Source organism: Terrapene carolina, unplaced genomic scaffold (assembly GCF_002925995.2).
Source record: "Terrapene carolina triunguis isolate 2854851 unplaced genomic scaffold, T_m_triunguis-2.0 Scaffold189, whole genome shotgun sequence".
NCBI classification, from domain to species: domain Eukaryota; kingdom Metazoa; phylum Chordata; order Testudines; family Emydidae; genus Terrapene; species Terrapene triunguis.
The window spans coordinates 15503809-15515669 of NW_020664540.1; the positions used below are offsets into that span (position 1 = coordinate 15503809).

Sequence of the window (11861 nt, forward strand, 5' to 3'; positions counted from 1 at the left end):
TGTAGGACTAATGTGAGAATTGCTAAAAGTCAATCTGAATTAGCTCTTGCCAAGGAAATTACAATAAATAAGAGGATTTTTATTTATATAAATAAAGAGAGGATGAGGTTGGGCCACTATTCAGCGTGAATGGGAATGAGATTAAAGATAATCTAGGTGCAGGTGTACAGCCCAAAAATTAAATGAATACTTTGCTTTGGTTTTCAATTACCATGATGATATAGAACATGTGCATGAAGGTAAGTGTGGCTGACGGGAATGAGTGTCTACAAGTGGAAATGACCACATCTCAGATGGAAGAAAAACTTAGATCTTAATGCACTGGGGGGACTGGATAAATTCTACCTCAGAATACTGAAAGAACTGGCACATGAGATTGCTAGTTTGGTAGTAAGGATTTTTAATCTATACAGAGTGCTGTATGACTAGAGAATAGCTAATGTCATACCTATATTTTTAAAAGGGGGGAAAAATGATCCAGGCTATTAAACCTGTTACTCTGACCTCAATAGTAGGATTTTAGGACAAATTGTGAAGAAAAGAATAATGAAATTCACAGAGGTAAATGGTAAAGGAGGTGCAATGCAACATGGATTTACCAAAGGTAGATTGTGCCAGACTAACTAGATTTCCTTCTTTGAGAAAATAACTGATTTTTTTTAGATAAGGGAAATGCAGTAGATCTAATATACATGGACTTCAGTAAAACATTTGACACAGTGCTACATGGTAAATTATTAGTTAAATGAGGGAAGATGTGGATCAGAACAAGCGTTGTAAGGGGAATTGACTAAAGGAGAGAAGGCAACGGGTTGTGATGAAAGGCAAAAGATCAGACTGGAGGGAGGTTACAATTGAAGTTTCTTAGGGATCAGTTTTGGGACAAGTCTTATTCAATATTTGTATTAATGACCTTGACACACAACGTAGGAGTGCGCTAATGAGATTTGCTGATAATACTAAGTTGGGAGGCACCATCAATACAGAGGAGGTTCGGAACATTTCACAGGAAGATCTGGGTGACCTTGAAGACTGGAGTGACAGAAATGGGATAAAATTCAAGAGTACAAAGTGGAAGGTCATGTACTTGGGGTCTAATAATAAGGATTTCTGCTACAAGCTGGGGGCTCGTTGGTCGGAAGCAACAGAGTAGGAGAGAGACCTGAGTGTGTCGGTCGATCACACAATGACAATGAACCACCAGTACTGATGTGGCTGCGAAAAAGGGAAATGTAAGCCTAGTGTGTATTAGGTGAAGCATTTCCAGTAGAGACAGAAGAGACTGGGTGCCTGAGCAACAAAATGGCAGATGAAATTCAGTGTTGTTAAATGCAAAGTAATGCACATTGGAAAACATAATCCCAACTATCCATATAAATTGATGGGGTCTAAATTAGCTGTTACCACTCAAGAAAGAGATCTTGGAGTCGTTGTGGATACTTCTCTGGAAGCATCCACTCAATGTGCAGCGGCAGTCAAAAAAGCGAACAGAATGTTGGGGACCATTAGGAAAGGGATAGATAATAAGACAGAAAATATCATATTGCCTCTGTACGCCCACATCTTGAATACTATGTGCAGATCTGGTTGTCCCATCTCAAAAAAGGTATATTGGCATTGGAAAAGGTACAGAAAAGGGCAACAAAAATGATTAGGGGTATGGAACAGCTTCCATATAAGGAGAGATTAATAAGACTGGAACTTTTCAGCTTGGATAAGACACAACTAAGGGGAGATATGATAGAGGTCTATAAAATCATTCCTGGTATGGAGAAAGTAAATAAGGAAGTGTTATTTACTCCTTCTCATAACACAAGGGGTCACCAAATGAAATTAATAGGCAGCAGGTTTAAAACAAACAAAAGGAAGTATTTCTTCACACAACACAGTCAACCTGCGGAACTTCTTGCCAGAGGTGGTTGTGAAGGCCAAGACACTAACAGGGCTCAAAAAAGAACTAGATACATTCATGGAGGATAGGTCCATCAATGGCTATTAGCCAGGATTGCAGAATTGTTGTTCACGTCCATTCCAATACCCACCCTCCTACCCCTCTGTCAGAGTAGCCGGCAAGAAGGCACTGAGGGGGTGGCGGGTCGGCAGGGTCATATATTGAGCACCACGAAGGCGCCACTCCAGGGGGCTTCCCAGCCGACCCGACGGGAACTGCTAAGGGAAAAAGTTTCCAACAACCGTGCACGTGGCACGATTGGAATGGACGTGAACAACACATCTCGAAGAACAACAGTTACAAGAAAGTGAGTAACCGTTTTTTTCGGCTGTTGGGTTAGTGTGCGGGTGCTGGTGGCCTGTGCTGTACAGGAGGTCAGAGGAGATAATCTGGGGTCCCTTCTGGCCTTAAACTCTGTGATTCTATATTAAACCACTCGCTGTCAAAGTGCTGTTTGCATTACTGCTTTTGAGACCTTTTAAATGTTATCCACTGCTCAGATGTCTGCATCACTGGGATAAATTGTGTGAACCACAAATATTCAGATATCCCCAGTGCTTTTAAATGTCTTAAAGAATTGACATTCCTAATCATCTTGCAATCCTTGTCATCATCATTTCTAAAATTAGCATCAATACAAGATTAATGCTTGTAGAAGTCTAGAAAGGCCATATGCAAACCACTCGAATTTAAATTTCAATCTGTTCCTGTATGTGACATCCCACCCTGCTGGATTCGGCCTGTTGGTATGCCGCGTTAAGGGCTGCTACAGAAAAGCTTGGTCCACTCCCAGTCTAAGGGCTGTCTAAAGCAAATTATTCTGGAATAGCTTTGCTGATTATAACAGTGGATTAAGCTAATTTGGAATAAAACACTCTTCTTCAGGAGTATGAGCGTCCACACATGGAGTCAATCAGGAATAGCTAGTCTTCTTTAAATTCAGGCTAGGTCTGCACTACGGGGGGGGGGGGGGGGGGGGGGGAGAGGTCGACCTAAGATATGCAACTTCAGCTACGTGAATAGCGTAGCTGAAGTTGCGTATTTTAGGTCGATTTACCTGGCTGTGAGGATGGCGGCAAGTTGACCGCTGCCGCTCCCCCGCCGACTCCACTTCCGCCTCTCGCTGCGGTGGGGTTCCGTAGTCGACGGCAGAGCGATTAGGGATCGATTTATCGCGTCTATATGCGATAAAATTGATCCCCGATCGCTACCCTCCGATCCAGGGTAGTGAAGACGGGTAGTAAAGACGTGCCCTCACACTCTACCTTATTCCAGATTAACTGTCATGTGTAGACAAGCCCTGAGGCTTGAGTGAAGAATCCTTATATGGCTAATATTACTGGCATGCAGAGAATCATCGGGGTAAACTCAAGATGGAAGCCTTGCATGTAGCCTTCTCCCTGTTCAAAGGGTTTTTAAACGAACATGGCTGGCTTACAGTCATTCTGTCACATAAGCATCCAGTGCACAAACTGCAGGGCAAGCCTAAGGGTGGTGGAATGATTAGGATGCTAGCCTGGGACTTGGGAGACCCGGTTCAATTCCCCGCTTGACCTGTGTGACCTAGAGCAAGTCGCTTTGGGCTTGTCAACATGGGGAAACTTACTGGCATAACCATCCTTGTACAATTATACTGCTGTATTCATACCAGAATGACACCCAGTGTAGACACTTATTATGGACTAAGGGTGCCCTTTTCCCATTTAGTGACCTAAACCAAACAGTGAAAAGGCACTTTTGTTCTGGAATAACAGTGCACTCACAGAGAGTTATAGCAATATAATTATACCAGTAAACTTCTTCGTGTTGACAAGCCCTTAGTTTTTCCATGCCTCAGTTCCCCATCTGTAAAATAAAGAAGCTCCTATTATCCCCATCTCACAGAGTGCTGTGAGGGTGAACACATGAAAAGATTGTAAGACATTGGATACAGTGGTAAAGGAGGCCATACAAATACCGATGATAGATGTGATCAATCCAGTAAACAGGTATGCTGCTGCATTCGGCACTGCCTGCAAACAGCCCTACAGGAAGCTCCACTAAGAGAGAAATACAATAACTGAGCCTCATAGTCATATTTCACTGCTGGGATGTCAGCATGGAATAGCTGTCTGACTACAGCCTACACAAATTGCACAGCTGCAGAATATTTTTTCCATGTCACATCTGACTTACGGCTTTCCATAGGAAGGGCACAGTGCCCCAAATGGTCCAAATATTCTTTAGTAACAAAATCTCTATACAACAGTATGTATGTAGGGTAAGTATAATGGTGGCTGTGAGCTAATATCTGTCTCCCTTATTGACAAGAGCAAATCGGAGAAAATATGGATATTTGTGGCAGAAGTATTTTGGTGGTGTTTATGCTAAATGACTTGCCCAGATCTCAGGGGGCGAGTAAGTGTCAGAGCTTGGATTAGATCTAGTGTAGTTGTATTTTTAGACCACATCTCTCTCAGGTTTAGACTGAAATAGACTAGCGCTGGTCTGCTTCCTTGTTTCTGTGACCTGCTAGTACAATTTCTAGCATTCCCCATCTCACCTCAAGGGGATTCAGAAGTAACACCATGTTAGAAACCTACATGTTTTGTAACTGATCGTTGTTAATTCCTAGGTCCTGGTTCACTTTTAAATGCCCTAAAGGGAATTGACAGTATTTTGTTTAGCATTTCTCACAACTTGGTGTGGTTTATTAGATAATATTGGCCCCCATTACCAAGTCTTCCTTTGTTTTTGCAGGGGTCCATCTGGAGTAAGAGCGCAGGCCTTGGACCAGAATGGAAATTTGGTAGATGACTTTGTATTTGATGGAGGCACTGGCGATATTGGAAGCAGAGTTCTTCATGTCAGAAATGCCCCATCTCCTGCCGCTACCTCCTCCCTTGCCATTGCAAAAATGATTGCCGATGAAGTGGAGCGAAGATTTGGCTTGTGAAATGAACCGGCACCACACTGGTTGTATCCACTCTTGGTTAGCTGTGTGACTGCACTGAATGAAGTCTGCAGTTTGTCAGAGTGAAGATAAATTGGAAGTCGTCTTGTTCGGCAAATGAACACTGTCATTTAGACTGTAGAATACAAAACTGACAATTCAGTTGTTTGCTTCCATAAGCCTTTACTTCTCTACTTACTAAACATAGGAGATGTGAGATCAGATAAGTTCTGGGGGAATGGAGGGCACCCCCAAAATACTGTATTAATGGGGGGACAGGAATCAGTGAGTGCCCAGCTGGAAGAGAGAAAAGAGCCACCTTCAACTGCAGAGGCAGTGACATCTCCTTCCCCAACAAAGAGCTGCCTCTCTGCGCATGGTGCTAGCACTAACTGCTGCTCTATGGTCACTAGGGGGCTGTAGGAGGAACCGAAAGAGTCATTGCCAAATGGGCTGCCCTCACTCTGATTTCCCATGTTCTCTGGTTTAAACAGGACCTCTCAGCATCTCCACTGCAGCAAGGTTGCTCCTTGAGGCATCATGGCCAGGGCGAGGCTGTGATGGTCCCTCCCTCTTTCAAGAGATTGGGAAATTCACCTCCCCACTAATGAACAAAATGAGAAAAACTGGTGAACACCCTTTAAGGAATGTGGAATATGGAAGTACTGTAAACAATCCTTTGCCATTGCATCATTGGGGAACCGCTGCAAATGTTGTTTGACGTTCAGAGCTTTCTCCCTTAAAAGATGATTTCATAGAATACCAGGGTTGGAAGGGACCTCAGGAGGTCATCTAGTCCAACCCCCTGCTCAAAGCAGGACCCATCCCCAAACAGATTTTTGCTCCAAATCCCTGAATGACCCCCCTCAAGGATTGGGCTCAGAACCTTGGGTTTAGCAGGCTAATACTCAAACCACTGAGCTATCCCTCCCCCGTATGCGGAGTACCTGAGATAGGCCCAAGCCCAACAATTGGTTTTACATTTCCTTTGGATGTCTTACTTGGTTTACATATGCACACAGTCATTCATGGTCCAGATGAGCTAGACAAGCACTGTCTGCCTACGGAGATCAGAGATAGATACATAAAAGCCATTTTTATAAAAACAAAACATGGGGGTCAGTGAAGAGCAAATAATTATTCTTAAAGACAGATAATGCAAAATGAGCTTGCTTTTGTGCAGCATAGTGAGCAATCGGATGAAAATCTACTTCGTAAAAACAACGTGAAAGGGAGGAAGTTACAGAAACCTGTCTTTAGTTGAGTCATTTTATACACGACTTTCACTTTGAGTCCAAATAGCAGTGAGTCATGAAAGTTTCCCACTTTCAATCATCTGTTGGTAGGAGGGGACCTTCGAGAGTACTGCTTGGTATCACTGAAAGACACACTTGTGAACTTTGTATTTCCTCTGACACTTGCTGCTTCAAACACTATGAAATGTTTTCAGACGTGTGCCTGGAAGTGAAACTGTTCCCTGGAATGCGGAGAATGTTCATTAAAATCTGGGGACTTAAAACAACCTTTCCTAACTGAACTATGAATGTCTTAGTAGGTACAGCATAATTACTACAAAAAAGATAATTGTATGGCCCCAGGGACGTAATGCTGCGAAGTACACTTTAAAAGCATGTGTGCGTGAGATGTTGGGAAATGGAGATAATTAAGGGTGGTTAGCTACCAGACAATTTGGCCCTTCCTTTTTTTTTTTTTTTTTTTTTTATTAAAAAGATTACCTTCTAGATTTGTTATATACGCACATTGCATTGTGTTAGCACAGGAGTTCAGGTACATAAACAGATTCTACATCTCTGGTATATTTGAGAACTCCCAGTAAACTTAATATGTCAATTTATAAACCCAATTAATTAGCCTCTTGAAGAGAAATCTTTATGCACATTATTTTTAACCAAAATAAAGCTAGAATGGGATTCCAGATGCTTCAAATACCAACGCAGTATAGTTGAGCAAGAGTCTGAGCTGCACAGCTAAAATAGGTCCTCTCACCAAGTGTTGCCGATCAACAGTAAATACAAGAAGATTGCGAAGTAACTTCCTCCTACATGAGGTGTGGCTCTAACATGTATTAACAGAATAAAGAATGTTAAAAAGTAAACCAGTCATGCACTTTGATTCTTAAATCAGGGAGTTTAAATGTACAGCCTGATCGTTTTATAAGGAATTCTCTTTTAATTAAATTTCAGTGAGAGAACTGTTTGGGCTAAAGCTTATTAGATGCTTTTTTAGTTCTGAATCTTTTATCAAATTATGTAAAATAGTCTTTATTTCGGCTGAGAGTTGTAAACAACTTTTTTTTTTAAAGGAAACATTTAAAAATTCTGTAAATTGCTACAATAGTGGTGTTAGCACGTAAGTGAAGCTTTGTCCAAGAAGTGTGAAAAGAATAAAATGTCCAGTTCGCTTGTATTGTTCCAATATGTTCCTTTGTAATATTTTTAACCACAAAATACATTAGCACTCCCCATTCACCCCCACTGAATCTAAGGCATACAAATTGTTCTTGATTTGCAGGAAAGTTCCCGTTGGTGGTCTATAGAGTTAAACACCAATCTCAGGCAGGCTGTGGCTCTGTGTATAGAAATACCTAGATTTGCTTAAAGAGAGAGTTCTTTCTTTCCCACATAGGAATGTGTGTGATCAGTAGGATTACCCAGAACCACCTATGAGAATGAGCTGAATGTCTCTTCTGAGGAGGTTCTGATTAAATGCACTCACTTTCCGCTCAGGATCACTCGGAAGCTTGAAGCCAGGAACATACTGCACAGCAAGGACAACAAATGGGAAATTGCTTGTCCTTCTGCAGTGCCTCTGTTAATTAAATTCCAAGTATTTAAATAGGCCAGCATACTAACTCTGGTTTTAAAGGGATTTTGCATCAGCTAGACTATACACAAACCAAATATAAATCACTTTTAAGAGGGTTTGAAAAATGTCATGATTTACCTGGAATTGGCAAGTGTCCTGGAAATATGAAGTCCTGGCTACCTCCTGCTATGCATTTGTGGGCAGGGTTCAGAGATTCATAGATGCCAAGGCCAGAATGGACCATTGTGATCAGCTAGTCTGACCTCCTGTATAACACAGGCCAGAGAACTTCCCCCAGAATAATTCCTAGAGCAGATCTTCTAGAACAACATCCTCTCTTGATTTTAAAATTTTCAGTGACGGAGAATCCACCAGGACCCTTGGTAAGTTGTTCTAATGGTTAATTACTCTTGCCATTAAAAATTGTGCTTTATTTCTAGTCTGAATTTCTTTCGCTTCAACTTCCAGCCATTGGATCATGTTATGCCTTTCTCTGCTAGATTGATGAGCCCATTATTAAATATTTGTTCCCTGTGTAGATACTTATAGAGCAGGGGTAGGCAACCTATGGCACGCGAGCTGATTTTCAGTGGCACTCACACTGCCGGGTCCTGGCCACCGGTCCGAGGGGCTCTGCATTTTAATTGAATTTTAAATGAAGCTTCTTAAACATTTTAAAAACCTTATTTACTTTATATACAACAATAGTTTAGTTACATATTATAGACTTATAGAAAGAGACCTTCTAAAAATGTTAAAATGTATTACTGGCACGCGAAACCTTAAATGAGAGTGAATAAATGAAGACTCGGCACACCACTTCTGAAAGGTGGCCGACCCCTGTTATAGACTATAATCAAATCTCCCTTTAACTGTCTCTTTGTTAAGCTAAATAGATAGACTCAAGGAGCAAAATCTTTAAGGCATGTTTTCTAATCCAATTTATTAACATCCTTCTTGAATTGTGGGCATCAGAACTGGACACACTATTCCAGCAGTGGCTGCACCAGTACCAAATACAAAGGTAAAATAATCTCTCTGCTTCTAGTGGAGATTCCCATTTATGCACGCAAGAACTGCATTAGCCCTTTTGGCCACAGAGTCACATTGGGGGTCTCCTATTCAGCTGATTAGCTACTATGACCCACTTTTTCAGTCACTGCTTCCCAGGATAAAGTCTCCCAGCCAATAAATATGGCCTATGTTCTTTGCTCCTAGATGCATACATTTACATTGAGCTGTATTAAAACGCATCTTGCTTGCTTGCACCCATTTTACCAAGCAATCAAGCTTGCTCTGAATCAGTGACCTGTCCTTTCATTATTTACCACTCTCCCAATTTTTGTGTCATCTGCAAACTTTATCAGTGATGATTTAATGTTTTCTACCAGGTCATTGATAAAAATGTTAAATAACATAGGGCCAAGAACTGATGTCCACTGGAAATACACCTGCTTGATGATGATTCCCCGCTTACAATTACATTTCAAGACCTATCATTTAGCCAGTTTTTAATCCATTTAATGTGTACCATGTTAATTTTATATTGTTGTCATTTTTTAATCCGAATGTCATGCAGCACCAAGTCAGACGCCATACAGAGATCAGTATATTAAATCAACACTACTACCTTTATCAACCAAATTTGTAATCGCATCGAAAAGAGATATCAAGTTAGTTCGACAGAGTCTATTTTGAATAAACCCCTGTTGATTGGCATGTATTACATTACTCTCCTTAAATTCTTTATTAATCAAGTCTGTATCAGCTGCTCCATTATCTTGCCCGGGATCGATGTCAGGCTGACAGGCCTATAATTACCCCCATCATCCTGTTTACCCTTTTAAAAATTGGTACATTAGCTTTCTTCCAGTCTCCTGGAATTTCCCCGGTGCTCCAAGACTTATTGAAAATCAACAATAGCAGTCCAGCAAGTGCCTCAGTCAGCTCTTTTAAAACTCTTGGGTGTTATCTGGCCCTGCTGATTTTAAAATGTTTAGCTTTAGTAGCTTCTGTTTAACATCCTCTAGAGATACTAGTGGAATGTAATGAGTGTTATCACCACATGATGAGACTATATCGTCTGCTGCTGTGCCCATCACCCAGGATAAAGTATCCAGACTGCTGTGGTCAGCTGCTCCCAGTGTAGACTACTGACACTTTGCCATAGTTTTGGCAGCAATGAAAGGGAGGTACCGATTGCCAGGGGTGCTTTCCTAAAGTTATGTGGGTCCAAAGGAGCAGAAGAAACTGTATATGTGAGGGCTTGTCTATACATGGAAATTGACCAAAATAGTTATTCCACAATAGCTCCCCATGTGGACACAGTTATTTTGCGATGAGTGGGGTTTTTTTTCTGATTCAGGGTGTGATTACAATGGGGGGAGGGAGGGGAGTTTAATCCAAAAGTTTTTGATGCATGTCAGGCTGCTCACTCCAACACCATGCACACAGAACATCTGCAGTGTGGGAACATACTGCAGCGGTGCTGCAAACAGAGGTTGTGGTGTTCTTGGGGTGGGTGTGCATCTTGGGAATGTTTTTGCTGTGAATTGTGGGAAACCAGGCAGGTTTTTTTTCTTTTTTTCTTTTCATTCCCTGTTTCCACCATCTCTGTCCCATACTTTTCCCTTCAGGGTGAGCTTGTGCCGTTTTTGAATTGCTGTTGGCCAGCATGGACCCAGCTGCTCTGCAGCCCTATGGTGATGAGTGTGAATAAACACAAACGGCTTGGGCTATATTACAGTAGTCAAAGCTGGATGAATTTGACACTGGTCTTCCCCCGGCACACCACTGACCAGATGATGTGGACTGTGCAGAAGCAGGAAAATATCCTATGCCAGCAGCTGCAGCTCCTGCTTTAGCACGGGAACACTGTGACGCGGTGGCAGCCAGAGGAAGAGTAGGATGCTGAGCTGTTGGAACAAGAGGACCAGTTGCAGGATCACCTACACAGCAGTCAGCACCGATTCTGGACCCAGGAAACCAGTGGTGGGAGAGGATTGTTGGGCAGACATGGGCCGACCAGCAGTGGCAAGAGAACTTCAGGACAGGGAGGGTTACCTTTTTTGAGGTCTGTGCAGAACTGACGCTGGAACTGTAGTGACAGTGTATCAACGTGCAGTGCCCCCTACCAATGGAGTAACAGGGTCACCATTGCCATCTGGAAGCTGGTCACCCCAGAATGCTGCTGGTCCAGAACTAACCAATTTGTTGTGGGGCGATCAACTGTTGGGGGCCCACTCTCATGCAGGTCTGCTATGCCAGTGATAAGGTTCTGTCTGACTGCATCATAAAACTGCATAGTGCTCAGGAGATTATTGAGAGATTTGCATGCCTGGGGTTCCCAAACCATTTGGAGGCAATTGATGGACCCCATGTGCCTATCATTCTCACGTCTCCACCCAGGGTGCAGAATTCATAAACAGAAAGGGGTGTTTCTCCAGGGTGCTCCAATGACTGGTCGGCCACCATGGCAGATTAACAGACATAAACGCAGGGTGGTCTGGAAGGGTCTACAATGCTAGGATCCTTCGGAACTCAGTTCTTTTTAGAATAATGGAGAAAGGACCGTTCGCCCTCAGGACCACTGTGGACATTAATGGTGTGGACGTCGGTTTGGTTATTCTGGGAATCCTGGTTGATCCTCTGATGCCCTGGCTAACGAAGCCATACGCAGCCCACTTGGACAGAAAGAAGGAACATTTTAACTATTGCCCTGAGGGCATTGACGACCCGAGCCTGGTGACAGCGTGGGAGCACAACCCCGGAACAGCAAGAACCACGCCCTCCATCCAGCAACCCCCACTCCCGGAAAGCAGCAGCCTCTCGGTGCAGCTCCCAGCTGTTCCTCCCTCTCCCTGCCTGGCGCAGCTCATGGCTTAGCTGCTCTACATAGAATCACAGAATATCAGGGTTGGAAGGGACCTTAGTAGGTCATCTAGTCCAACCCCTTGCTCAAAGTAGGACTAATCCCCAGACAGATTTTTGCCCCAGATCCCTAAGTGGCCCCCTCAAGGATTGAACTCACAACCCTGGGTTTAGCAGGCTAATGCTCAAACCACTGAGCTATCCCTCATATGGAGGTGGCCCAGCCACATCATGTGACTGTGAAAGTTACTAGTGAGCCCGAGCATTTGTTATGTCAGCCAG

General features: G+C 42.9%; 1 protein-coding gene across 1 annotated transcript in view; it reads left to right on the forward strand.

Annotated features, from left to right (window-relative positions):
- L2HGDH (L-2-hydroxyglutarate dehydrogenase) overlaps nt 1-5707 on the forward strand; it is a 32255-nt gene extending 26548 nt beyond the window's left edge. The window contains exon 10 of the mRNA XM_024224410.3: nt 4691-5707. Coding sequence (XP_024080178.1) covers nt 4691-4886 — 196 coding nt within the window. The 3' untranslated portion in view covers nt 4887-5707. The remainder of the gene's footprint in view (nt 1-4690) is intronic.
- The last annotated feature ends 6154 nt before the right edge of the window (nt 5708-11861 follow it).